General features: G+C 58.2%; 18 protein-coding genes across 18 annotated transcripts; 9 read left to right on the plus strand and 9 right to left on the minus strand.

The window, feature by feature from the left end:
• Positions 1-976: 976 nt before the first annotated feature.
• Positions 977-1,555, plus strand: OSTLU_46449 (predicted protein; the record flags this gene model as incomplete). The annotated part of the gene is made up of 2 exons (XM_001419101.1): positions 977-1,246; positions 1,328-1,555. Coding segments are annotated over exons 1-2 (465 nt in total), but the record flags the coding sequence as incomplete, so codon positions are not given.
• A 346-nt stretch (positions 1,556-1,901) lies between these two features.
• OSTLU_33078 (predicted protein) lies at positions 1,902-2,888 on the minus strand. Its single transcript, XM_001419318.1, has one exon. It carries the CDS (start codon positions 2,871-2,873, stop codon positions 1,926-1,928), a length of 948 nt encoding a protein of 315 aa, XP_001419355.1. The 5' UTR covers positions 2,874-2,888; the 3' UTR covers positions 1,902-1,925.
• Positions 2,889-3,017: 129 nt separating this feature from the next.
• Positions 3,018-4,150, minus strand: OSTLU_33079 (predicted protein; the record flags this gene model as incomplete). The annotated part of the gene is made up of 2 exons (XM_001419319.1): positions 3,018-3,944; positions 4,109-4,150. The coding sequence occupies 2 exons, from the start codon at positions 4,148-4,150 to the stop codon at positions 3,018-3,020; spliced, it is 969 nt and encodes a 322-aa protein (XP_001419356.1).
• A 370-nt stretch (positions 4,151-4,520) lies between these two features.
• Positions 4,521-5,849, plus strand: OSTLU_42327 (predicted protein; the record flags this gene model as incomplete). The annotated part of the gene is made up of 1 exon (XM_001419102.1): positions 4,521-5,849. A coding segment is annotated over one exon (1,329 nt), but the record flags the coding sequence as incomplete, so codon positions are not given.
• A 1,011-nt stretch (positions 5,850-6,860) lies between these two features.
• Positions 6,861-7,907, plus strand: OSTLU_93136 (predicted protein; the record flags this gene model as incomplete). The annotated part of the gene is made up of 1 exon (XM_001419103.1): positions 6,861-7,907. The coding sequence occupies one exon, from the start codon at positions 6,861-6,863 to the stop codon at positions 7,905-7,907; it is 1,047 nt and encodes a 348-aa protein (XP_001419140.1).
• A 61-nt stretch (positions 7,908-7,968) lies between these two features.
• OSTLU_16462 (predicted protein) lies at positions 7,969-8,499 on the minus strand (the record flags this gene model as incomplete). Its single annotated transcript, XM_001419320.1, has 1 exon — positions 7,969-8,499. One exon carries the CDS (start codon positions 8,497-8,499, stop codon positions 7,969-7,971), a length of 531 nt encoding a protein of 176 aa, XP_001419357.1.
• Positions 8,500-9,002: 503 nt separating this feature from the next.
• Positions 9,003-9,606, minus strand: OSTLU_33083 (predicted protein; the record flags this gene model as incomplete). The annotated part of the gene is made up of 2 exons (XM_001419321.1): positions 9,003-9,401; positions 9,592-9,606. The coding sequence occupies 2 exons, from the start codon at positions 9,604-9,606 to the stop codon at positions 9,003-9,005; spliced, it is 414 nt and encodes a 137-aa protein (XP_001419358.1).
• Positions 9,607-9,805: 199 nt separating this feature from the next.
• OSTLU_33084 (predicted protein) lies at positions 9,806-10,790 on the plus strand. The gene has a single exon (XM_001419104.1). It carries the CDS (start codon positions 9,839-9,841, stop codon positions 10,751-10,753), a length of 915 nt encoding a protein of 304 aa, XP_001419141.1. The 5' UTR covers positions 9,806-9,838; the 3' UTR covers positions 10,754-10,790.
• Positions 10,791-11,004: 214 nt separating this feature from the next.
• Positions 11,005-12,069, minus strand: OSTLU_3589 (predicted protein; the record flags this gene model as incomplete). Its single annotated transcript, XM_001419322.1, has 2 exons — positions 11,005-11,841; positions 11,992-12,069. Coding segments are annotated over 2 exons (915 nt in total), but the record flags the coding sequence as incomplete, so codon positions are not given.
• Positions 12,070-12,588: 519 nt separating this feature from the next.
• OSTLU_33086 (predicted protein) lies at positions 12,589-13,831 on the plus strand (the record flags this gene model as incomplete). The annotated part of the gene is made up of 2 exons (XM_001419105.1): positions 12,589-12,642; positions 12,797-13,831. 2 exons carry the CDS (start codon positions 12,589-12,591, stop codon positions 13,829-13,831), a joined length of 1,089 nt encoding a protein of 362 aa, XP_001419142.1.
• A 624-nt stretch (positions 13,832-14,455) lies between these two features.
• Positions 14,456-15,043, plus strand: OSTLU_33087 (predicted protein; the record flags this gene model as incomplete). Its single annotated transcript, XM_001419106.1, has 1 exon — positions 14,456-15,043. One exon carries the CDS (start codon positions 14,456-14,458, stop codon positions 15,041-15,043), a length of 588 nt encoding a protein of 195 aa, XP_001419143.1.
• Positions 15,044-15,112: 69 nt separating this feature from the next.
• On the minus strand, positions 15,113-16,510 carry SDG3521 (predicted protein; the record flags this gene model as incomplete). The annotated part of the gene is made up of 1 exon (XM_001419323.1): positions 15,113-16,510. One exon carries the CDS (start codon positions 16,508-16,510, stop codon positions 15,113-15,115), a length of 1,398 nt encoding a protein of 465 aa, XP_001419360.1.
• A 90-nt stretch (positions 16,511-16,600) lies between these two features.
• Positions 16,601-17,084, minus strand: OSTLU_33089 (predicted protein; the record flags this gene model as incomplete). The annotated part of the gene is made up of 2 exons (XM_001419324.1): positions 16,601-16,750; positions 16,908-17,084. The coding sequence occupies 2 exons, from the start codon at positions 17,082-17,084 to the stop codon at positions 16,601-16,603; spliced, it is 327 nt and encodes a 108-aa protein (XP_001419361.1).
• Positions 17,085-17,232: 148 nt separating this feature from the next.
• OSTLU_42373 (predicted protein) lies at positions 17,233-18,402 on the plus strand (the record flags this gene model as incomplete). The annotated part of the gene is made up of 1 exon (XM_001419107.1): positions 17,233-18,402. One exon carries the CDS (start codon positions 17,233-17,235, stop codon positions 18,400-18,402), a length of 1,170 nt encoding a protein of 389 aa, XP_001419144.1.
• Positions 18,403-18,481: 79 nt separating this feature from the next.
• On the plus strand, positions 18,482-19,138 carry OSTLU_33091 (predicted protein; the record flags this gene model as incomplete). The annotated part of the gene is made up of 1 exon (XM_001419108.1): positions 18,482-19,138. One exon carries the CDS (start codon positions 18,482-18,484, stop codon positions 19,136-19,138), a length of 657 nt encoding a protein of 218 aa, XP_001419145.1.
• Positions 19,139-19,275: 137 nt separating this feature from the next.
• Positions 19,276-21,954, minus strand: OSTLU_16468 (ABC(ATP-binding) family transporter: toluene tolerance; the record flags this gene model as incomplete). The annotated part of the gene is made up of 2 exons (XM_001419325.1): positions 19,276-20,043; positions 21,952-21,954. The coding sequence occupies 2 exons, from the start codon at positions 21,952-21,954 to the stop codon at positions 19,276-19,278; spliced, it is 771 nt and encodes a 256-aa protein (XP_001419362.1).
• Positions 21,955-23,076: 1,122 nt separating this feature from the next.
• OSTLU_33094 (predicted protein) lies at positions 23,077-24,159 on the plus strand. The gene has a single exon (XM_001419109.1). The coding sequence runs from the start codon at positions 23,212-23,214 to the stop codon at positions 24,136-24,138; it is 927 nt and encodes a 308-aa protein (XP_001419146.1). The 5' UTR covers positions 23,077-23,211; the 3' UTR covers positions 24,139-24,159.
• Positions 24,160-24,218: 59 nt separating this feature from the next.
• Positions 24,219-25,124, minus strand: OSTLU_42531 (predicted protein; the record flags this gene model as incomplete). The annotated part of the gene is made up of 1 exon (XM_001419326.1): positions 24,219-25,124. One exon carries the CDS (start codon positions 25,122-25,124, stop codon positions 24,219-24,221), a length of 906 nt encoding a protein of 301 aa, XP_001419363.1.
• Between the last annotated feature and the right edge of the window lie 42 nt (positions 25,125-25,166).

Raw genomic sequence — 25,166 nt, forward strand, 5'->3', positions numbered from 1 at the left:
CGCGGACGTGGACGTGAGCGGAGACGCGAGCGCGCGCGCGGAGGCGAGGGAAGACGACGAAGCGATTCGAGAGGAACGGCTGACGCCCGAGGATGAACTCTTGGCGAAGATTGAGGCGAGACGAGAGGCGATGTTTCGAAGGAGCGAACGGACGAGGGCGACGAACGCTGGGCGCGATGAAGACGGAGTGGATTCGACGATCGATCGGGAGGAGACGCGACGGGAGGACGAGCGGGAGGCGACGACGTCTGGGCGAAGACGAGACGAGTCGCCGTCGCGTCGGCGGCGAGTCGCGTCGGCGGCGGAGGATCCGTCGGCGGTGAGATCGAATGAGAAGCGAATCGAGGGCGATAGCGTCGGTGGTAGAGCTCGTCGAGAGGACACAGAGTTAGTCTGGGTGCTCGAACGTCCGGGTGAGGGCTGGGGAGAGCAGATTTTGCCAACCATCAAAGCGGAGCGCCGCGCGGTGGAGCGCCCGGCGCCGAGAAGGGCGCTGAGCTCTAGCGAGGAGTTTTTGATACGCGAGATCGGCTTGAGTTCGGACGAAGTCGTGGCGGCTTTGAGTGCGGCCGCGGCGTGGCGCACGACGAAGAAGGGCCGAGCGTTGGTAGATAAGCGACGCATGCGCCTCGTTCAGCAAAACGTCCTCCCGTGCGCGCAGACGATGTTCAATTTCGGCGCGTCGAAAGAGGATATGGCGCAGATTGTGCGAGATTATCCCATCGTCTTATCCCTCGACACTTCAACGGCATGGAATATGGATTTTGTGGAGTACGTCGTTCGGCAGAAAACCGAAAGCGGGGGCACGAAGGGTCGCATTCGAACGAAGGCGTACACAGGACGTCGCCCTACTGTCAAATCCATCTACAGACCCGAAAGAGTTTCCGATCACATGACTGAGTGGATCAGTCAGCAGCGTAGCGATCGTGACGAAGGTTTACTCAATCAAGAGCAGTTGTACTTACTCGACGCTATCGGATTCGACGCTGATAGATACGTCACGCAAGACATGTTGTTGAAACGAAAAGGTAGAAAGGTTTGGGAGAAGTGGTTCGAAGAGCTCATCACTTTTCAGCAGCGCACCGGGCTGACGAATCCACCTTACGAAGAGGGTGTGACCACAGGTCTCGGCGCTTGGCTGGAAGAGCAGCGGGAGTTGTACCGCATCGGCGAATTAGTCGATAAGCGAGAGGAGCGCTTGCGCGCGCAGGGCATCGCTTTTGACTCGCTCGAAGCGCTCGAGGAAGTCAAGAGGTTGAACTCGTTCGTTCGCGATACGACCATCGAACCTGTCGAGAACATACTTGCAAACACGCAGTTCACGCAGCTTGCTTTAGAACTCCGAGCTTTCCTCAACGAGAATGGGGAATACGCGGAGCCCAACGTCAATTCACCGCTCGGCGTGTGGGTCATCAAGACGCGCGCCAAAGTGCGAGACGGCACGATTCGCGACGAAGACATGCAGGCTTTAGAGCAACTCAACCTCGATATGGTCTACATCCCGGAAAGTTGGGTTGCGATGTTAAACGTTTACGCGGACATGCGTGCGAGGCGCTCGAATTCCCTCGGCGTGGACATCATGAGAGTGAAAGCTTGGCAACGCGAACAGCTCGACCTCATGAGGCGCAACGATGGCTCACTCACGCAGGCGCAGGTCAATCGTCTGCGCCACGTAGCCGCGATCGACAACATCGCTGGCTTCGCGTCAAACGCAGTACGCAGCGCGCGCGAAGAGCGTGCGAGAGAGTTTGCCGAGTTTGAGGCGCGCGTCGCCGCACGCAAGGCACGCTTGGAAGCGCTCGAAAAAGTCAAGCTGTCCATTGACGAAGAACAAGACGAAGAACACGAAACGGACAATACTTAGAATAGATGCAAAAGTTTGTAAAACGCTCGCGATACATCATACAAATTCTGTTTAGTCGACTTTATACGGCCTGCACGTTCCACGACGTGTTCGTGTTGCGCCTCCCACTCATAGCATTGTACTTCGCAAAGCTCGGATGTTCCTCTAACGCGCCGCTCTTGAGAAGCGTGTACAGCTTATACGTCTCTGCCAGCGTAAACGCACCCACAAAAACTGGCATAACCCGAACGAGCCAGAATCCATAAGCTATCACTCCCAAACTCATCACGGTGGAGAGGCAAATGATGGTCGTCGCCGTCGTAGTCAAAGACACAGAGCACATGGCCAAGAGCGCCATCAGCATGCGGCAGCCATCTAATGGATACGCCGGGATGCACACGTTGAATAAGAACAAGAAAATGTTCAGCCAACATCCTTCGTACGCGAGTGCTCCCACAAAATTATCTCGAGGCCACTCGCTGATGTCCGTGCTCCCAGTGGCCAACGCAAAACTCGCCACCCATCCGGCGAGCATCGGCGCGTGCGTCAATGGACCCGCGAACGAGACAAAAAAGTCTCCCTTGGCGTCCGTCGCGTCGACGTTCACGTATGCTAGTCCCCCGAGCGGCCAGAGCAAAATATGACTCACCTGTCCTCCTACCGCGCGCGCCGCCGCGCAATGTCCGAGCTCGTGCACCAGCACCGTGAAGAAGAGCAACACGCTAGCGAACGCCTGCAGCGCGAAAAGGAAGAAACTCGCCGAAAACGCGGCGAGCACCAGCGTGAACACGATGTAGGTGTATAAAAGCGGACTCACGTGCACGTCGATGCCCATGATGGTGAACAGCTTGGGTGAGCGCGAGTACCACGGCTCGTTCGTTTCCGCATCGTCGGCACGCGGGGTGAAGACGGGATTGCCGATCGCGGGAAACGGTTCTGCGCTCTGGCTCGGCGCGCTCGGGGCGTCGGAGCGCTGGAATGGGTTCATTGGAACGACATCATCCGTGGCGCGCGCGCCGCCGGAGGACATCGCGAGAGCGTGGCGCGACGGTGAGTGGGCCGATTGCGCCAACTCCAACTGTTCACTTTTGAAACTGCAAACGACGCGACGAAGAGGCTGAAAGAACAGGGACGCTCGTTACAAGAATACAGCGAACGTATCGACTAGTTAGATTTAATACGGGCACGCCTTCGGAAGCTTGGTCTTGGCATTGCGGCCGCTCATGTCAAACTTCTTGTTCGCGCTTCCACCCATGACCATGAGGTCGCCTTGGTACTTGCGCAAGGCGCGCTGCGCTCGACGGTGCACCAAGGAAATTTGGGTTGGCAACGTCGGGTAGTCTCTGCGAGTGATTCCACCGCCACTACCACGACAAACGCCGTCGCTTGAAACTTGCATGCCGGCGTGTCGAGCGTTGGCGCGAACAGAATCGCGACTGTCGCTCGGACGGTGATTTTGCTTGTAGTATCGTCGAAACTCTCGCGGACCGATGCGCTTTGCCTTTCCATCGGCGCCGATAATGATGAGTTCGTAGCCGTTGTCGGCCAGACGCACTGGACCATTCGTGAGTTCTTCCATGGAAAATGCCGGGGCGTCATCGTCCATATCTTCATCGCTACTCTCCGCCTCTTGCGCGGCGCGTTCGATGTTCGCCAGCGCCTCTTGCGTTTCATCTTCGTCCATTTCTTCCCATTCACCATCGTACTCGTCCACGTCGTCGTCGTCGTCATCCTCTTCGCCTCGTCGTCGCGAGATTTCATCCAACAACGCCTCCGGAACCTCTTCTCCCCGCGCGATGTACGCGTCCACCTTGGCCAGCGTCTCCTTGTGCGCCTCGGCCCACTTCTCGAATCGCTGCGCCCGCAACACGCTTCTCGGAAGCTCATCCTTGCGCTTCAGATGCGATTTTCCCGCCTTAGCCGTCCCTCCTTCTGACCTCTTCTTACTCGCCGCCTCCTGCGCCGCCGCTTGCGTCATCACGCGGTCGAACAAGTCCTTCCCGACCACCGGCAAACCGGCGACGCCGCGCTTCAAGTTGTACCGATGCCAATCCGATTTGTAATGCAGCTTCAGCGCATCCATGGTATCGAACACCACGCCCTAACGTCGCGCGAACAAACGTGCATCACAGTCGTCAGTCACCGCGCGCGTCGACGGCGACCACCGCGCGTCTCTCGTCGTTCGACCCGTCGTCGTCGCGCGACCATCGCGCGAGGGCACGCGTTTCGTCTTTCCCTCGTCATCGCCGCCTCGTTTCGACGCACCGGCGCGGTGTGACACGTCAACCCAGCCCCGGTATCACTCATCTCGCGCTTCGCTGGCGCTCGCTCGCCTCGATCGCGCTCGGCGCGACGCGAAGTGTCGCCAAATCCCCGCCGCCGCCGCCGCGAGCGATGGACGCGCTCGAGAGACGTCTTTCGACGCCGCACATCGCGACGACGGGGCGCATCGCGCGCGCGAAGGCGAAGGCGAACGAAACGCGAACGAAACGCGACGACGCGACGACGCGACGACGCGTGACACGCGAGACGGCAGGCGGACGCGCGACGACACGCCGTCATGGCGAAGAAACAGCGCGGCGGCGGCGGTCGCGCCGGTGGAGGCTCGAACGCCTCCGGAAGCGCGCAGAAGGAGAAACCTAAACACTCCATGAGCGTCACGAATCGCACGAACAACATGAACCCGCACGAGCGCAGCGCGGCGACGGTGCGGCGTTTGGCCATGTACAAGCAAAAGGCGGTGCGAGATAAAAAGGGGAAAATTTTAAAGCAAGACTTGCAGAGTAAGGCTTTGCCGTCGACGCGAATCGTGCCCGATCGACGATGGTTCGGGAACACGCGGGTGATTGGGCAGAAACAGTTGGAGGAGTTTCGAGAGGAGATGGCGACGAAGAGCCGAGACGGATACACGGTGCTCATTAAACAAAAGAAGCTGCCGCTGTCGTTGCTCAAGGATGAGGAGCGAGGACGAGCCCGTCGAGTGAATTTATTGAGTCAGAGCACGTTTGCGGAAACGTTCGGGGCGAATAAGAGACGGAAAAAGCCTAAACTGGCGATGGATAATCTCGAAGCCATGCTTAGCACGGCGTCAAAGATGGGGGAAGTTTATCAAGAAGGCGTGGAAACTGGCGCGATTATGGATAGGGACTTGATGCGCGCTGATGACGGTGTGCGAGTGGAAGCTAAGCAGAGCATGTTTGAAAAGGGACAATCCAAGCGTATTTGGGGTGAGTTGTATAAGGTTGTCGATTCTTCGGACGTCATCATTCAAGTTTTGGATGTTCGCGATCCCATGGGGACGAGGTGCTACCATCTCGAGCAACACTTAAAAAAGGACGCGATGAAGCGACATAAGCACATGATTCTGCTGTTGAACAAAGTTGATTTGGTCCCCGCGTGGGTCACAAAGCGTTGGTTACACACGTTGTCGCGTGAGTTCCCCACGATTGCGTTTCATGCGTCAGTGAGTAATCCGTTTGGTAAAGGAGCCGTGTTGTCTCTCCTTCGTCAGTTTAGCCGTCTTCGAATGGACAAGCAAAACATCTCTGTGGGTTTTGTGGGGTATCCCAACGTCGGGAAGTCGTCAGTGATTAACGCACTGCGTTCTAAACGCGTGTGCCTGACTGCGCCTATTCCGGGTGAAACCAAGGTTTGGCAGTATGTCAACCTCACGAAGAGAATTTTCTTGATTGATTGCCCAGGCGTCGTGTACCAGGACACTGAAGACACCGACACGGATGCCGTACTCAAGGGTGTAGTTCGTATATCCAATCTCGAAGATGCGCAAGAGCATATTCCTGATGTGATCGCTCGAGTCAAAGCTGAGTATTTGCGACGAGCATACAAGACGCCAAGTTGGACCGATCCTGACGACTTTCTGCGTCAAGTTGCTCGTATGAGTGGTAAATTACTCAAGGGTGGCGAAGAGGACGTAAACGCCGTCGCAAAATCTATTTTGCACGATTGGCAACGTGGTCGCATTCCGTGGTTCACGCCGCCACCTTCTCTTCCTGATGGACCGTCTCAAACGACCGTAAACGTGTTAGAAACTGCGTCCTCTGCGGAAAAAGACGCCGCGCAAGGCTTTGCTTCGGCGGCGGCAGAAGTGACGATGAAGCAAGTCCATCGGCGGATGCCACAGGCGCATGGTTTATTTGACGAAGAAGATAGACACGATCAAGAGTACGCGACGGAGGATGAAGATGAACCAGAATCTGAGGACGACGGTGAAGGAGACGACGACGACGAGGACGACGGCAAGGCGAACAAGTCTAAGCGCAAGCGCGAAGAAGTATCCGACGAGGACGAACGACAGGATGAAGACGAACATGGCGAACTATCTGAAAGCGAAGACGTCGATCTTAACGATGAACGCGTCGGCGATGGTGTTGACGCGGAAACTCTCAAGAAGTTTGCGTCCGACGAAGACGAAGACGAAGACGACGAAGACGACAAGGGGAACGACAGCGATAGCGACAGCGACGGTTACGGCCCGGGAGGTTTATCATTCGATCAGGTACTCGCTGAAATGAAAGGTGAGGTCAAAGAGAAGCCATCTGGTGTCAGTGGTAAATCCACGGCGAAGAAATCGCGCGATAACAAGCGCAAGAGCGCCGACGCCTTTGGCGCCTCATCCTCGGGCAAAGAAGAGCGCACGGTGAGTTTCGTCCCCTCGAAGAAAAAGTCTGCCGCTCGCAAACCCGTTCGGAAGTAGTGCACACTTTGTTGTAAACTCATTCAACTGTAGACTTATTCAACCGCCTTTTTTAGCTCACGAACGCGAGCTCCAAAAGGATTCGTTCCTGCACCACGCGTCGTCCAGGCTAAATTTGGCCGATAACGCTCGTTTTGTCTTCCCGTCTCCCACCGAAAACGCCAAAACGGCTGCGTCACAATAAGGACGCGCGGTCGACGCCGTGAGCGAGCGAGCGCGTCTCGGGACGCGTTAATAGTGCCACGCCCGTCGAACACTTACCGCCTCATGTCCACAGCACTCGCCGCGCTCGCAACGACGGCGATGGCGACGACGACCGCGTGGGCGACCGCCGAGGACACTGCGAGAAAAGATCTTGACGACGCGGCGAAACGCTGCGACGACGACGCTCACCGCTGGAGAAAGTATGGACACAAGAAGATCGGAAAGCGAGATAAAACGTCGAACGACCTCAGCGAGCGATCGTATTACCGATGCTCGTTCGAAGGATGCCCAGCGCGAAAGCGCGTCGGGTGGTGTCCAGAGACAGGACACACGCGCGTGTGGTATGAATTCGAGCACACGTGCGGGCAAGTGATGCGCGGACCGTGTTCGCAGTGCGGTACGAAAGAGTCACCGCAGTGGCGCCGCGGGACTTGCGCGAAACCGGTGCTTTGTAACGCGTGTGGGGTGCGTTACAGGAAGACGCAAGCGGTGCGTGACGAGACAGACGAAATGAACGCACAAGGTCCGGTTAAGAAGCGCCCTATGGTCACGGATCCTGCGAATAACGACGTTGGTGAGAAGAGAGCGAATGTTGTTACCAGTAATGGACAGGTTGCGCGTATAAAGAGAGGAAGGTCGAAAAAGTCAGTGCCCAAAGAGCTTTTATCAGCCGCCAAGCGGGTCGTGGAGCTCAGTCGAGCGCCGGAGGGAAATTCGCTGTTTCAGCACGTTTTGATTCCACGCGCGCCGCGGACGAGCGCCACAGTCGCGACAAAGCCATTGATACCCGCACCAAAGCCGTTGACTGTACCGGAAGGCGTTAGAAACATCCGGTTGTTCGCTCGCGTGCAAACTGAAAACGGCAACAAGACGGTGCTGAAGCCAGTGCGCGTGATGGTTTCATCGCAAGTCGAAGTCGAGAAGCTCCGCACCCAACTTACCATCAGAGATGCGAGCTTGAAGGCCGAACGAGCTCGTGCGCAAGCACTCGAGGCGAAAGTCAATTTTTTGCGCGCTCAGTTAGAGTGCAAAGCTCTTCGCGCGCGCCTGCGCGAAACGGCAGTCAGCAAGGCACCGGAAGAACGGCCGAGATCGTCGCCATCGATGAACGAGCAGGCGCGCGAGAAATTGGAAGTAGATTTGTAGAGTAAACATAAAGCGCGTAAGTGTCTAAAATAATACCAACAACATTCTAATGGCGAATCACCTAGCGAGGCTGTTGCATCTCCGCGGCGTCGCCGATGAGTGGAAGCTTGATTTCCTTCCCAGCGGTTGAACCGACGGCGCCGACGGTGCAGCAGATGTACGTGAACAAAAACACACTGTTGAAAAAGATGATTTCCGCTTGTAGTCCAGCTCCTCCGGTCGGTCCCGAGCCATCGATCCCTTGAAACGTTCGCGTCAAGAGGTCCGGCACGATTAACAAAATATCCAACAGCACCGCTTGTTGCGCATTGAATCGCACAAAACGCTTCATGTTTTGATTTTGCACGACGCCCAAGTAAGTGGCGAAAAACACCGCAATCTGCAAAAACCCGAGGTTGAACCAAAGCGAAATCAGGGGACTGAGCGGCAGCAGCGCGAGACTGAACGCGGGAAACTGAAGCAACAAAAACTTGCTATACTTCAAGCTATCCAACAGCGGCAACATGTAAACCAACGCCGCGATCGCGCGTTCGCTGTAATCATACTCCTCCTCCGGTGCGTTCTTATTCTGTCCTCGTCCTTGTCCCATCATTCCCGCCTTCTCTCGCGCGATCCTCGCCTGGGCTTTCGCCAAATCCGCCGCCACTCTCGCGCCGTCCGCCTTGGCCTCCGCGTCCAGCGCCCTCGGCGGCGCCGCCGCCGGTTCCTCCCTCTCCGGCACCGCCCCGAAGTCCCCGAGCAATTTATCCAGGTTACTGATCGTCTCGTCTTCGTCTCCAGACGCGCGCATCACCGCGTCGCGCCGCGCGCGCGCGCCCACCACCGCGTCGAGCGCGCGATGAAGATGACGCTCGCGCCGCGTCGCGCGCGCCGAAACGCGTCGCGCGTCGCGCGTCGCCGTCGTCGTCGCGCGTCGCGGTGCGGCGCACGCACCGCGCGCGCACTGCGATGACGCGATCATCGCCACCGAGCGTCGAGGAGTGCGGCGACGGCGACGCGCGCGCGCGAGTCCCACTCGCGAAACGCGTGACGTCGATCGAGCGTGATTTTTTAGAGCCGCGCGACGTCGCGCGAACAACAATCGTAAAGTCGAAATTACATGCCCTGAGACGCCAAGTAGTCGCCGAACTGCTCGACGTGCGCGCTGACTTGTCTCGTCTCCAAGTTATCGCCGTGAATGCCGATCACGAACGCCGTTTTGGTCTTTTTGATCACGACGCCGTGCTGCGCGCCGCGCTTGCCGCGCACGACGCCGTAGTCGTCGCCGCCGTTGAGAAAGACGTAGCGCGAGCCACCGATGGTGATGCCCTCGCTCGCGCGCTCGATGGGATCAGCGAATAACGCCATCAACGCCCGCGCTTCATCGGCGTTGAAACCTGGGAATTGCGCGCTTTGTCCCCAGACGTTTCCCGCGTGGTCCGCGATGCAGCACGCGCTCAGCGCCGCGGCGTCGCCGTCGGGGACGGCGATCACGCTCAGCGACTCGATCATGGCCTGCGATCGACGATATGATCATCGCGCCCGTCATCGTCAGTCCCCGCGCGCGTCTTCGCGTCCGTCCGCGTCGTCATCATCGAGTCTCTTCCCACGCCGACGAGACGTTTCGTTCGTTCGTTCGTTCGTTCGTTCGTTCGTTCGTTCGTTCGTTCGCGCCGTCGCCGTCGTCGTCTCGTCTCGCACGCACGTCCCAGCCCGACATCGTCGTCGTCGTCGTCCGCGCGCGCGTCTCGCGCTCGATCGCCCCCCCGCGTCGCTCGCGCCGCGCTCTGCGTCGTCGGAGCGACGCGACGGCGACGCGACGCGACGCGACGACGGCCTGACGGCGCAACACCTGTTGCGAGATCTGGGTGTCCGCGGGACACCCAGACGCGCGCGGACGACGCGGTGAACGAGGAAAACGCGAACGAAAGACCGCTCGCGCGCGGACGCCGATGTCGAACCACCCGAGCGTGGCGTGGAGCGCCGCGCGCGTGGCGCTGGGCGTGCTGTTTTGGGAGGGACAATTTCAGATCTCGAAACAATGCTTTGCGAAGAGATTGCCGGAGACGAGCGAGAAGGAACGGACGTATAAACGCGCGGTGAGCTCGTACATCGTGTCGTTCGTGCACGCGTTTTTCTTGACGTGGGCGGGGTGGAGGATCGTGTTTAAACTGCGACTGGGGAGCGTGGCGGAACGACTGTCGCTGTACGCCAACGCGGACGCGTCCTTCGTGGGATTCGTCGAGGTCGTGACGATCGCGTTTTTTAGTTACGTGGTGTATGATTTGTTACACGTGATTGAACAGTACCCAGATTTGGGAGGCGTGGATATCTTGGCGCATCACTTGGGGTTTTTCACCGCGTCGCTGTTGGCGTACGCGTACGGGGCGTATCCTTTCATGTTGGGGTGGTTGTGCACGTGCGAGACGTCGACGCCCATACTCAACACGCGGTTTTTCATCAAGTCGTGGCGAGAGATGGAGTACACGCTACCGAATATCGATGCCTTGGCGAAATTTTTCGGGATGAAGACACGAGGCGTGGTGGCTGGCAACTGGCTCGAGTATTACGTGAGCGTGGCGTTTTTGTGGGTCTTTGTTGCCGTACGCGTGGTGGGTTACGGTGGCGCCTTGATCGCGTTGACGTTTGATTTGAAGTCAGTGGAGGATAATTACATCCCGTACCCCGTGCGGGCGACGCTGTACGCACTCACGTGCTGTGGATTTGTACTCAACGCCGTCTGGACGTACAAGATTTACGGGATGGTCAAGCACTTTCGCCGAAAGACGTTGAAGCAGCGCGACGCGTGCGAAGAGCCGATCAGCGACAGCGAAGAGGAAGATCCCTCGGTCCAAAAGCGAAGTTAGTATTTTAGCGTGTTTGGGTTGGCGATGATGTAAACCGTAGTTTGTTGTGCATATATGAAGAATTCTTGTTTAAGTGACTACAACCTGTGCGCCGCTTAGCGGCGCATGAAACCGCCGCCGCCTCTGCGTTCGCTGCCTCGGTTCCACGGGAGTCTCGACTCTCTCGGCGGCGCGGGTGCATCGTCTTGTTGTCGCGAGCGGCCTCCAACTGCAGCTTGTTCGCGGAATTTACCACCCGGTCCAGCTGGTTGGAAACCCGTCGCGACGATGGTCACCGCGATTTCACCCGTGTGCTTCTCGTCGACGACAGAACCGAAGATGACGTTCGCTGACGGGTCCGCAAGCGAGGTGACGACTTCGGAAACGGTGTTGACCTCCATGAGCGTCATGTCCGGACCACCGGTGATGTTAAACACGATACCAGTCGCTCGGTCAATGGAGTGCTCAACGAGAGGAGCGCTCATGGCGGCTCTCGCGGCCTCCTCGGCGCGGCCCTTACCGCTCGCCACGCCGACACCGAGCATGGCGGTACCGCTGTCCTTCATTACCGCGCGAACATCGGCGAAATCGACGTTGACGAGACCTGGAATCGTGATAATGTCAGAAATACCTTGCACACCTTGACGCAAGACGTCGTCGGCGAGCAAAAACGCCTCCTGAAGAGCAGTGCCTTCCTCCACGACATCGAGCAAGCGATCGTTCGGAATAACGATCAAAGTGTCAACATTCGCTCTAAGCGCTTCGATGGCTTCGGTGGCTTGTTGAATTCGTCGTCTTCCTTCGAACGAGAAGGGGTACGTCACGACGCCGACGGTCAAGATGCCCTTCTCGCGCGACATCTTCGCAACCACCGGCGCGGACCCACTCCCGGTTCCGCCGCCCATGCCCGCGGTAATGAACACGAGATCGGCGCCCAATACTGCCCGTTCGAGCTCCTGTCGGCTTTCAGTCGCCGCGATCTCCCCGAGCTCAGGGTTACCGCCCGCGCCCAAGCCTCGCGTCACCTGCTCGCCGATTTGGCACTTGTTCGGCGCGAGCGAGTTCACCAGCGCCTGAGAATCCGTGTTGACCGCCCAGAATTCCACGCCCTACCGCGTCGAAACATCACACCGCCGTCAGTCATTCGCGTCCGCGCGCCGTTCGTCGAGCGCGTCGTCGCGCGCGCGTCCTCGACCCGCGGCTTCGTCGTCGCGTTTGAATCGCGCGCGCCAGACGCGGCGCCAGCTCGCGCGTCCCACCTGTAATCCGCTGCTGATCATGCGATTCACCGCGTTCCCGCCCCCCCCGCCGCATCCGATCACCTTGATCACCGCCGCGCTCGCCCTCGCGTCCACCGCGCGTCGTCGCGCGCGCGTCGTTCCTCCCACGCGTCGCGTCCGCGTCGCCATCGGCGTTCGCCCGAACGCCGCGAGCTCGTTCGTCTTCGCGCGCGCGCGCGCGCCGAGCGCGCCGTGCGCGCGCGTCATCGCCGCCATCGCGAGCGTCGATATCGGATGCTCGACCGGTCGTGCGCGCGCGTGTGACGGCGCGGGCGCGAGTCGCGCGCGACGGATCGTCGTCCCAGCGCGATTTCGAACGAAACAATGATTTTGGCGGGAACCCGCGGACCGGGGCGGGGCGACACCGCGGCGACACCGCGGCGCGCGCGAGCGAGCGCGATGGTGCACGCGAGCGGGACGAGCGACGTGGACGTGCGTGAACGAACGAACGCGCGGGCGACCGCGCGCGCGCGCGAGGAGCGCGAGCGCGAGCGCGACGCCGCGACGACGACGGGGGCGGGAGACTGACGGGAACGGGAACGGGAACGCGCGCAGAGCTCGCAATTGCGAGTGAAGATGACGGGACGACCGCTGCCGAGATGCGCGGACGAAGAACTCGGGTTCGGGACGGTGCGCGCGCGATGCGAGGCGACGCGCGCGCGCGTTGGGCTTTGATTCGGGACGCGGCTTTGGTTTGTGCTTTGGTCGGGGCGACGCGAGGAGGCAAAAGGGGACGCGATGACCGATGACTGACGACGCGCGCGGGGACGATGTGAACGAACAGGTCATCACCGATCACATGTTGAAGATTGAGTGGAACGTCGAGCGCGGTTGGAACCATCCGATGATTCTCCCGAGCGGACCGGTGGGGTTGCACCCGTTCGCGCACGTGTTTCATTACGCCGTGGAGTGCTACGAGGGCATGAAGGCGTACGTAGACAATAATGGATCGGTGCGATTGTTTAGGCCAGAGATGAACATGCAGAGATTTCGCGTCTCCGCGAAGCGAATGTCTCTCCCGGATTTCGACGGAGAGCAACTGCTAAAATGTATCGAAACGTTGGTTGACATAGACAAGGACTGGATTCCGAAGCAGAGAGGGTACTCTATGTACCTGCGACCGGTGATTTTCTCCACTACGCCTTGGTTGGGCTTGACGCAGTGCGCGGAGGCGATGATTCTCGTGTTGTGCTGTCCCGTGGGGCCGTATTTCAAGTCTGGATTCGTGCCGATTAAGTTGAGCGTCGACTCAAAGTACATTCGAGCGTGGCCTGGGGGCACCGGTAACGTCAAATCAGGCGGTAATTACGGTCCTACGGTAATTTCTCAGGCCGCCGCGACCGCGAATGGGGCTTCTCAGTCGCTGTTCGTGTATGATAAGCACGAATACGTGACCGAGGCAGGGACGATGAACATTTTCTTCCTCATTCGCAACGAGCAAGGGGTGAAACAACTCATCACGCCTTCGTTAAAAGATGGTACAATCTTGCCTGGAGTCACGAGGCAAAGCGTGATTGAGCTTAGCCAACAATGGAACGAATGTGAGACTGTAGAAAAGATGATTCCTTTCGCCGAGATCAAGGCGGCGTTTGAGAGAGGCGACGTGTTGGAAATCTTTGGCACCGGCACCGCCGCGGTGATCCAACCAATCAATGGTATCGTGTACGAAGGCAAGGAGTACAAACCGGTCGTTCCATTTGATGATTCGATGCTTCAGGTTCGGCTCACGAATTTCCTCATCGGTGTGCAGTACGGAGACATCGATCACCCGTGGTCGCACGTCGTCCCACCCTCGACGACTTGGTCCAAACCCATGTGATGTGCGAGGCGGACACACAGTCGTTAAACAAGTCCCTTAAGTCTATTCTTCCACACATAGTTTTTAGCGCTCGACGGCTATTCTGTCGCGAGTATCTAATGTAAATCGCGTTGTTTCAAACTCTTTCACTAGCCAAGGCCAGAAAGGCCAAGTGACGGTCGACAACTCTTTTCTCTAGCGCCACACTCGTCAAACACCGCGCGTGCGAGACGCGGCGCGCGCGACGCGACGCAAAGCTCGATCAAAATGAGCTCGAACGTAACAATTTCATCTCCTCGAGCGCTCGCGGCGCGTTCGTCCGCGCACGCGCGCGGCGTCAGCGCGAAACGCGTCGCGGGGGACCGTTATTCGTGCCACGGTCGGACGCGAGGTCGAGTGCGCGCGAAGCCGACGATCGCGCGATGTGCGCGCTCGACCGACGATACAACTCGCGCAATAACGTGTGTTTCTTCGTTCATGAGCGCTCGCGACGGTCAAAACGCGCTGAACATGTCGACACGTGCGCGATCGATCATCGCTCGAGCGTCGAGCGACTTTGGGAGCGCAAACGCTGGGACGCCGCCTCCGCCAAAGGCGACGAATCCGATCGATACATTCGTCGGTGGATTGAAAGATAGATTGGAGATGGACTCGAACTTTTTCTTCAAACTCGGGGCGGAGATCTCGATCGATTTCGTCATAACGTTGCTCGTAAACTTGGCGGTTCGAGGAAACCCTTCATACTGGACTCTGTCGGCGACTCTCATGGTGTTGTGCCAACTCATCACGGCGGCGATCAACGATACGTTGATTGTTTACTTTTTGGCGCCGACTAAGGCGAGCGTGGGGAAGAAACCTGAGATTGCGAACGTGTTCGCGAAGGGTGACTACTCGCTTGCGCAGCGCGCGATGTGCTACTTGAACAAGGGGAAATTTTACGGTATACTAGGCTCACTATCTTGCGTCCTATCCATGTTTCTGGCGTTGGCGTTGGCGGGCAACGCCGCAGGATTCACACAAGAGGTATTGTTCCGTTCTCTTGCGTGTGGAGCATTGCATATGGGGATCAGCTCTAATACAAGATATCAGCTCGTGAACGGCGTCGAACGTTTGGCGTACGACGTCGCACCCACGAACGTCGCCAAACTAATCTCTGTGTCGGTACGAATGGGGAATAACTTTCTAGGTGCGAGACTTTGGATGATGGTGGCCGTACTCACCGGTCTTCAGTAGTTAGATTGCCATGTATTACTAACAATCTTCGGTCGTTTGTGCTATGGCCAGACACCCTTCTTTCCATCGCTAATCGAATAGAGCGAACGCGTCTGAGTCGTCCTTCGACCCTTTCGCACGGTTGTGGCTGTGCTTGTTCACGAACTCTGTCAACGTGAGCAACGCAGAATTTAGAATTGCGCGCTCGGAGTTTATCAACTGAATTGCCAACTCAACACGCGGAGGCGAGACGCCGCCATCTATGTTTGTTTGCGAACGATACAAGCTCAAGCGCCGTTCAATCGCGAGCGAAATAACATCCGCAACCTCCGGCGTGAGCGTTGACGGGTTGTTTCCACGTATTTTCATTGTGTTGATTGCCGTAGAGACTGTTTCTATGGCGTGTAGTGCGTCCGCATGCCGATTTGTGTGCCTAATTTTCTGAAACGCGTCCTCGCTCGCGACCAAGGTCCAGACCACCGCACAGAGCTCTTCACTAATAGCTTGCGATTTTGAAATCGAAAACGACGCATCTGGGGCACACACTTGCGTCCGTTCGAGCCATTCGAATCGTTTTGTCAGCTGTGTCCCAGAACACACGCCTGCTAACGCCGCTTCGGTGCGAATGTTCGTAGTCGTCAGTCGCACTTCGTCCGCTGGATTGTCGTTTTGAGTGAATCCATAACTATTGAGTAGCTTCGCGTTCCCATGAAATCCATACGTGTTAAAAATCTCATCTCCACGGCGGACGCCTTGCTCGTTCGTCACCTTCACGCACAATGCCTCACCACCAGTCTCTGAACGCACGACGGCATCGCCATCGCCCACGTTGACGTGATGGTTGCCGGTGAGATGGTTAAACGCATCGGCAATCGGCACCAACCCAACGCCCGCGTTCGGGCTTAAAGTGAACGCGCGACTACTCACTACAGTACGCGCTTCGATAAATTGCTCGAACGAACACTCTACGCCGTGCTCCTTAAATACTGGCGCGACGACGCGTTCCCACTCGTTCTTTGCAGCCGCCGCCTCGTCCCTGAGAGAAGTTTCGACTTCCGTGCCCGCGAGATAGCTCCGCTCGCCATCGTTCCACGCGCACACGACGTTAGCTTCACACCTCGGTAACACTCTATCGTACGCGAAGTACCGCGACTTCAACCCGAGAGAACGCTCCACGCAAAGCGCCGCCGTCAACCCGCACAACCAACTCGCCTCTGTCTTCGTCTTCACTAAAGCCTCCTCCACGCTCGCCGCCACGTCCGCGCGCGAACACGTCTTCAGCGTCAAGCACGCTTCGAATGGGATCACCGCCAAAATAGCGCCGCGCTCGAGCGCGCGCTTGGCCGTCACGCCGCGGTCCTTGTTCGCCTTTTGCACGGCAAAAGTGAATTCAACGTCATCCTCGCGCACTTCGATCGCGTTCGCTCGACACCATCGCAAAAAAGCGTCGAACGCGTCATCGTTCGCCTCGTCACCGTTCTCTTTCATCTCGCGACGCGCGCGCGAGTGGCGTGCGAAAGCGCGTCAGGCCAAAAGTGTGTTGATACAAGTCTCTACGGCGTCTCGAGCGCGCGTCCGTCACGCCTTCCACAGTGATTTCACCGTTCGCGTGATCCCGTCGCCCTGCGTGTTCAATTTAAACAATCCCACCGCCGTCGCCGCCGTCAGCGCGAGCGTCGCCGCTCTCGTCGGTCCTCGCGCCCCCTTCGGCACGTAATCGCTGATGATCTGCGTCCCGTCGCCCGCGCGCCGCTCGTCAGTCAATCGTTCCCCATCGCATCGCGCGCGTCGTCGATGCGCCGAGTCCCGCGCGCGTCCCGCGCGCGCGGTGCCCGCGTGCGATCCCGTCCGCGCGATGGCGTCCGATTTCGCATCGATCACGCACGAAATTCATCGCAATGTGCGAGTGCACCGGCATCGCCGCGCCGAGCGCGACGTCGATCGCGAGCTGTCCCTCGGGCATCGCCGCCGCCGCTGGCGCGAGCGCGGCGAGCGCGATCGAGCTCGCGTGATAGATCTTCATCATCCCGCGCCCGCGATCGGCGTTCAGGACGCCCGACATCGCGCGCGGCGTCCACGCGCGAGGCGATGTGACGCGCGCGGTCCCGACCGGACGGACGTCGGGCCGTCGAGCCGGCGGGACAGACGCGCGATTTTCAAAAACGCGCGTCACACGCGAGCGACGACGACGGCGACGACGACGGGCGAACATGGGAATCAAGGGCCTGACGGCGCTGATGCGAGACAACGCCCCCGGGGCGATCAAGGAGCAAAAGTTCGAGTCCTACCTCGACCGGCGCGTCGCGATCGACGCGTCGATGCACATTTATCAATTCATGATGGTGGTGGGGAGACAGGGCGAACAACAGCTGACGAATGAGGCGGGAGAGGTGACGTCGCACTTGCAGGGGATGTTGAATCGAACGTGCCGAATGCTCGAGGCGGGAATAAAGCCGATTTACGTGTTCGATGGGAAGCCGCCGGTGATGAAGGGAGGAGAGCTGGCGAAGCGCAAGGACAAGCGAGAAGAGGCGGAGGCGGCGTTGAAGGCGGCGAGAGAGGCGGGAAATCAAGAAGAGGTGGAGAAACTGTCCAAAAGAACGGTGCGAGTGAGCAAGCAACACAGTCAAGAGGTGATGAAACTCGCGTCGTTGCTCGGAGTGCCCGTGTTCGAGGCGCCGTGCGAAGCCGAGGCGTCGTGCGCGGCGATGTGCAAGGCGGGACTGGTGTGGGCGGTGGCGACGGAGGATATGGATACACTCACGTTCGCCGCGCCGCGGTTGGCAAGAAATTTGATGGCACCCAAGTCTCAGGACAAGCCGGTGCTGGAGTTTGACTACGACAAAGTTCTAGCCGGTCTCGGGCTCACGCCCGAGCAATTCATCGACATGTGCATCTTGTGCGGGTGCGACTATTGCGACACCATTCGCGGGATCGGTCCGAAGACGGCGTTGAAGCTTATCAAAGAACACGGTTCCATCGAAAAGATTCTCGAAGAGATCGACACTGAGAAGTATCCTCCGCCTCAGGATTGGGATTTTGCCGGCGCTCGTGAGTTGTTCAAAAATCCCGAAGTCATGGACACGACGGGCATCGCATTGAGTTGGAAGGCGCCAAACGAGGAAGGATTGATTGACTTTTTGGTCAAGGAAAAGCAATTTAACGAGGAACGCGTGCGCGCCGTGTGCGCCAAAGTCAAGAAGGCGCGCCAAGGTAAAGCGTCGCAAAACCGCCTCGAGAGCTTCTTCGGCCCGCCGACCATAATCTCCAGTACCATCGGCAAGCGCAAGGTTGAAGAAAAGAAGGGTAAAAACGGCAAGGCTGGTCTCGCGAACAAAAAGTCTAAAGGCGTCAGTGGCTTCAGACGATCGAAGAACTGATAGCTATCGAATAGAACACTGTATGTTGTCATGTCACACCACTTCAAACACGCTTTGGACGCGACCTCCACAACTCGCCATGCCGACGCTAGTGAATACCCGCGCCGTCGTGACATCTGAGCACGTGTCCACGTCTACGCCGCGCGCGCGTGGCGCCGCATCACGCGTTACTGTCGCACACGCGTCGTCGTTCAGCCGCAACGTGTGTGCATCTTCTCTCGCCTTGCTCGTGAATTTCACCCAAGCAAACGTAGCGTTCGCGGCACCAGCTGCGCCGTCATATAGCGGTGTGGACCCGAGCAAGAGCTCCTTCATCCAAGGATTGGTCGATAAGAGCGAGAAGGACAAGGCGAAGAACGATCAAGCGCGACTCGATAACTTTTACAGACGAGAGTATCGGATAAACCGAATCGTCGGTGGCGAAGTTCTGAAGGAGCCGTGCGATCCCCGGGATCCAGAATTTGGTTATGAGTGTAGGCCAATGCTCCCACGATTGCCGCAGGATCGAGGTGGGTTCGATGAGCCCTTAGAGAGAGAGAAGACTGGATACGGGAAAGTACTCGGGACGCGAGATGTCGACAGAGCCGCAGACGCTCTCGTCGCTGCGGCGGTGGACGAGACGCTCGAACGAGCGATCGAGACTATCGATGGCGAATCAGACGCGAATGGTGACGCGGTAGCCCGCTTTGACTCGGATACTGAATTCTCGCCGAGCGTTCAGGGCTTGTCCGAATAGTTTTATGAATTTATATTGACGCCGCTGGCTTAGAGTTTTAATACAAGGATTGGAATATAGTTACAGCAATCGCAAACTAATGCAAGTCATTTCGCTCGCTCGCGCGCCCGCCAAAGTGTGCGCTTTCGCATTGTCTATCAATACGTGATGGGCCCTTGAAGGCTACCGGTGGCGAACTGTCGCACGATGGGCTCGTCCGTCGTATCAAATTCCTCCACCGTTCCTTCCCACGCAACCTTGCCTTGGTGTAAGAAAACGATTCTGTCGACCGATCGACGAATCGTACTATGCTGGTGCGTGACGACGATGTAGCTCGACACCCCACCGTTCACTTCACAATGCTCATCCGGTTTGCAGTGCAATGATCGCATCAAGTCCTCCACTACCGTGCTCGCCACCGGGTCCAATCCAGCGGTCGGTTCGTCGTACATCACCACCTCCTCGATTGGGTCATCATCGCTCTCACGCTCTTCTTTGATAATCGCGCGGGCCAACGCCGCGCGCTTCTTCATCCCTCCCGAAAGCTGCGCCGGGTACTTGTCCTCGCACCCCGGCAATCCAACCGCCGCTAGACTCTTTTTCACTGCTCGCTCAACCTTCGCCTTGGGCAAGTCGCTGTGCTCGTATAACTTAAATCCAACATTTTCACCCACCGTCAAAGAATCGAACAGCGCCGAGGACTGAAACACCATTCCGACGTGCAACTCTGGATGCGCCTCGTCGCTCGCCAACCCTTTCCTGCGTTTGCCTCGGATGTACACTTCGCCCTCGTCCGGTATCAATAGCCCAGCCATGATGCGCAGCACGGTGGATTTCCCAGTCCCACTCGGTCCGATGATCCCGACCGCCTCGCCTCGTCGAACCTTAAAGCTCGCTCCGTCCAGGACTACTTTCTCGCCGAACGCCTTCTTCACCCCTCGGAGCTCGATTAACACTTCAGACGACGATTCGTTCGACGTGCCGTTTCGTCGCGCGACCGCGGGCGCTTTTTCGCCCGCGTCTGCGTCGACATCATCGTCGTTCGTCTCTTCAGCGTTTGCCGCCGATCCGCCGTCCACGACCGCGCGCGCGACGCTTCTTCGTCCTCGTCCGTGCGCAATCGCTCCACCTCGCGCGCGACGAGAACCGCTCGTCGACGCGCGATGGCACGCGGGGGAGCGCGCGGGACGAGCGTAAGACGCGGAAGTCATCGCTATGCGACTCCGCGTGCGCGCGGTAGTGGGAACAAACGCCACTCGCACGAACACGCCGTCGACTTACGCCGCAGTGTGGCGATCGGGCGGTCGGTCTCTTGGGTCTCTTGATAGATAACGCGTTTACCAAGTGCGGACGCTAGTGCGAGAAACGAAAGGCGAGGTTGCCGCTGGTAACACTTAAGGTGATAATATGATACTAAAACGACGTCAAAGTGGCTCACTGGTCCATGACGCATTCGCCTTGCGACGGCGCGGATGGAAACTGAGCTTTTCTCTTGGACGCCGTCACGCGGCGGGAAAGGCGCCGCGGCGTTCTTCGTCTTGTCTACTCGAAGTGGACGCGTCGTTGGAGGTTTGAGACTTGTTCTGTGACGCAATTGGTGGAATGATTGCGTCGTTGTAACGATGATACAGCACGTTTGCCACCGCACGATCGATGTAATTGGAGTCTTTGTCGACGCTCCCGGAGGACGCGAGTTCATTTTCAGCGACTTCGGAAGACCGCATGAGCCGGAGCAAACTTTCTCTGAAATTCGTACGAGTGGCGTCCGGAAGATTGCGGACAATCATCTCAAGCTGCGCGAGCACTGCTCTGTCTTCAGTCGCAATCAAATCGCTCGTCGTGGATGGCATTTGCGAGTTCGATGCACCGCCCGGTACGCGCAGCAATGTCCCGGTAGAGCCCGACATTGAACCAGAGTGCGATCCAGATGTACCCTTGGAGACTTGGCTATAATGTTGGGTACGATAAGACCTCGCGGCGGATGGTAGAACGCCCCTCGCTAATTCTTCCTCTTGACGTGCCGAAGCTTTTCTACCGACTGTCATCGCATTCTGCGTTGGCACAGATTTCAATAGTGCTCCATGCTCTTGCTGCTTCAGCGCATCAGTTGCACCTACTGACGCATATCCTAAGCCTTGCGATTCCCCCGGTACAGACGTATTCGTAAACGGATCTAATCCGCGGGCGTACAAACTTGCGCCGTCAAAGCCGTCAAACAATTCGTGTTCCACTGTCCTCGCCGTCGCCCCGCCAAGCAGATCTCCAGCATGTGCGAGCGATTGAAACGAAAATGACGACATTTTTGGAGGTGCGAATGGATTCAACACGCTCAAATCAGGATCGAGAATGCCCTCAGAACTTGGTGTGGCAAGTTCCACCATGATGGTTTGAGTGTGCACGCCTAAAAAGGCGTCGAGTTCCATCTTGGATTCAATCGCACTCGAGACGCTCGTGTGGTTCGACAGTTTCGCTCGCTTATTCGGTGAAGATGGTGAAGACGTTGCCGCCCGGCGCCGAGAATCGCTCGCCTTCTCGCTTGCCATGAATTGCTTCTTCGTCGCCTCAGCGCTCTTCGTCTGAGCCCCTTTCGCCAACGCCGCTCCACCGGCCTTTGTGCTCGTCGTCTTCTCTGTTTTTAAAGTTTTCACCTCCCTTTTCTCCGCGTTCTTACCCCCATCTCGACTCGTCGACACTTCACCGTTCGTCGTCGCTCTCTCGCACGCCCCCTCGCCTTTGACCGCCAGCGAGGCAGAGTCCCCGCCGCCCGCGCTCGACGTCCAACGCATCCCGCGCCTTCGCGCACCGCTCGTCGATGGCACACGCGCATCTCTCACCATCGCGCCCCTCCTTGGACGCGTTCACCGAGTCCACGACGCGCGCGCGAGTAAACTAACTCGCCGACGCCGATCCTCCCGCGTCGACAGAATTCGCGCGATGACGCCCTCTATCGCTCGTCTCGACGTCCAACGCTGGGTTCGTTCGCGCGCGCGTTCGACGACGACGCGCGATCGCGACCGCGCGCGATCGTCGGCGGCGGCGGCGCGCGACGAGGCCGCGCGCGTCGATGACTGGGCTGGGCACGCGTGTTTGTTGGGCATCGGACTGCTTTCCATACGATTTGGCGCCGAATGTCCGAACATCGCCCACGAAAAAGTCGAGATATTTTCAGCGGCGTTTCAGAACGCGTCGACGCGCGGTGGGCGATCGGGCGACGGACGTCGACGCGACGATTGATCGGACGATTTTTTACCCAACCCTGACGCGATCCCCCCACCGCGCGTCGCTACGCGTCGTTGACGATGCGGTGGAAGCGCGGCGCGCTCGAGGCGAGGCGCCGCGGCCGCGCGAACGCGAGCGCGCTGAGCGTGCTGTGGTTCATCGCGATCAAAGGCGGGGAGAGCGAAAGGAGCGAAAGCAGAGTTCACGCATTAGATTTGAGTGATGTCGCATCGCGCGTGCGGTGGCGGGACGACGTCGCGATGGTGGACGTGTTGTCGTACGTCGCGTCGCGTCGCGACGAGCGCCGCGAGTGGGCGAGTCGCGCCGTCGAGCGCGTCGAGCGCGAGATGACCGCGGTGAGCGCAAACGCGCTCACGACGAAGTTTGCGTTCGCGATCGTCAACTCCACGCACGGCACGCGAGGCGTGCGCGCGTTCGAAGACTTTTTCTTCTCCGGCGGTCGCGTTCTCGACGATGACTATGCCGTCTTCGTCGCCGCGCACCGTCAACCGTCGGACGTTCGTGCGTCCGCGCGCGTCGATTGTCCTCCCAGCGATGATAGCATATTTTGCGTCGATCGCATCGCTTTCGCCCTTCGCGACGTCCTCGATCGCGTCCGCGAGAGGAGCTCGTAGTCGGTCTCGCGTCCCCGGCGCGCCCGAGGTCCACTCGAGGGGGGCTGTGTCGGTGATTTGATTATCCACGTTATCCACTCGCGTCGACCCGCACTTTTCGACCGTCGCGCGCGTCTTCGTGCGCGAACGTTTGATTTCCTAACAGAGCCGTCCTCGCGCATGTCTTGCGCTCGAACGATCGCGCCGCACGCGCGCGTCGCCGCGCACGCGCGTCGACACACGACGAGTGGGAAATCGACGATGTCCCGCTCCGCCGTCGTCCCGCGCGCGAAGGCGAACCGCTTGCAAGAGAAGAGCGCGCAGGAGTTGGTCGACGCCACGGAAACGTTCATCTTTGACTGCGACGGTGTCATCTGGAAGGGTGACTCGCTGATCGAAGGCGTCCCGGAGACGCTCGAACTGCTGCGCTCAATGGGCAAGCGATTGATCTTCGTGACGAACAACTCCACCAAGTCTAGAGCCGGGTACACGAAGAAGTTCGAGTCGCTGGGATTGAAAGTGAACGCCGAGGAAATCTTTTCTTCGTCCTTCGCCGCGGCGGCGTATTTGGAATCGATCGATTTCAAGAAGAAGGCGTATGTCGTCGGAGAGACGGGCATCTTGGAGGAACTCGACGGCGTCGGCATCAAGCACATTGGTGGTGAATCGGACGCTGGCAAGCAAGTCACGCTGGCGAGTGGTGAGTTGATGCACCACGACGAGGATGTCGGGGCGGTTATCGTTGGTTTTGATCGCAACATCAACTACTACAAGATCCAGTACGCGACGCTTTGCATCCGCGAGAACCCGGGTTGCATGTTCATCGCGACAAACACCGACGCTGTGACGCACTTGACCGACGCCCAAGAGTGGGCTGGTAACGGTTCCATGGTCGGTGCCATCAAGGGTAGCACGAAGAGAGAACCGATCGTCGTCGGCAAGCCCGCGGCGTTCATGTTGGATTACATTGCCAACAAGTTCCAGATTCGCAAGGATCAAATCACCATGGTCGGCGATCGCCTCGACACCGATATCCTCTTCGGTAACGACGGTGGCTTGAATACTATGCTCGTGTTATCCGGCGTGACCACGAAAGACATGCTTTGCAGCGACGACAACACCATTGCGCCGACTTACTACACCGATAAATTGGCTGATTTATTGTGCGTCGGCAAGGTCGCAGCTTAAACGCGTTGTTATATACCTCTACCGGTCCTTGCTACGTTTTATGATCTAATGACAATGAATTGTTTTCTAAGTGTTCTTCTCTATCGTGCTCTGTCGTAATCTCTACTGTCTCGTCGTCGCACGCGTCTCTCGCTCGGGCTACGGCTGCGGCTACGGCGACGGCCACGGTCCGAGCTCGAATTATGCGCAGACCTTTCACGTTGTTTCGTCTCACGTTCGCTCCCTCGCCCACTTAAACACTTATAGTCTACTTTTTCCACCGCGTGAAATGCCGTGATTGTCTCAGCGATGGCTTCTAAATTCTCCTTTGTCACGCCGTCGACTAGGCAAAACCACGGCGGCGACGACGGTAAAGCCTTGCCCAATTCCTTCGCAGCTAAATATATGCATCCACACGCGATGACATCCGGCTTGTATTGCACGCAAAGCGCCGTCATTGCGCTGTCGTTGCACAGCACCCACGCCCGTTTCACCAAATCGTCGTCCAATTCTAAGTGTGTACCCAGTGTGTACGCGAACGGGTGCGGCGGCGTTACGTGCGCAAAGAACCCAAACTCTCGCAGCATCACCATCTCCATGTTCTTAGCGTCTGATTTGTACTCTTCATACTCTGGTGTATTGATCGCCATCACAACTCGCGGTTTGTTCTCGTGTCTCTGCGCCGCCCTACGCGTGGCATTCAGCACGTCTCGCAGCTTGCGATCTTTTTCCTCCAGCTTGCACGCTAAGGCGATGGAAGCCGTCGCGACGAGCTTGACATCGTAATCAGTGAGAGATTTTTTCGTGTAGAATCGATGTAACAGCGTCTGAGCCGTGATGACCACGCTCAGAGGCGAGCGCAAGAGCAAACACGCCGAACGAATGAGTGAGGCGCCGTAAATTCTTTGCACAAACTCGGTTTCCTCATCGACGTCCTTCGACCTCGATGGCGTGTTCTTAACGTCGACGACGTAGAAGTTATCGACCGCAGTCGATGTGTGAATCATTATCGTCCGCACTCGCCCGCACACGACGAGCTGGGGAGTGGC

The sequence above is a fragment of the Ostreococcus lucimarinus genome, chromosome 8 (genome assembly GCF_000092065.1).
Source record: "Ostreococcus lucimarinus CCE9901 chromosome 8, complete sequence".
In the NCBI taxonomy this organism is placed as follows: Eukaryota; Viridiplantae; Chlorophyta; class Mamiellophyceae; order Mamiellales; family Bathycoccaceae; genus Ostreococcus; species Ostreococcus sp. 'lucimarinus'.

What these genes read in the sequence shown, in the direction of transcription:
- OSTLU_33094 (XM_001419109.1), top strand. Translation starts at nt 23,212, where the DNA reads ATGTCCCGCTCCGCCGTCGTCCCGCGCGCGAAGGCGAACCGCTTGCAA.
- OSTLU_33084 (XM_001419104.1), top strand. Translation starts at nt 9,839, where the DNA reads ATGTCGAACCACCCGAGCGTGGCGTGGAGCGCCGCGCGCGTGGCGCTG.
- OSTLU_33078 (XM_001419318.1), bottom strand. Translation starts at nt 2,873, where the DNA reads ATGTCCTCCGGCGGCGCGCGCGCCACGGATGATGTCGTTCCAATGAAC.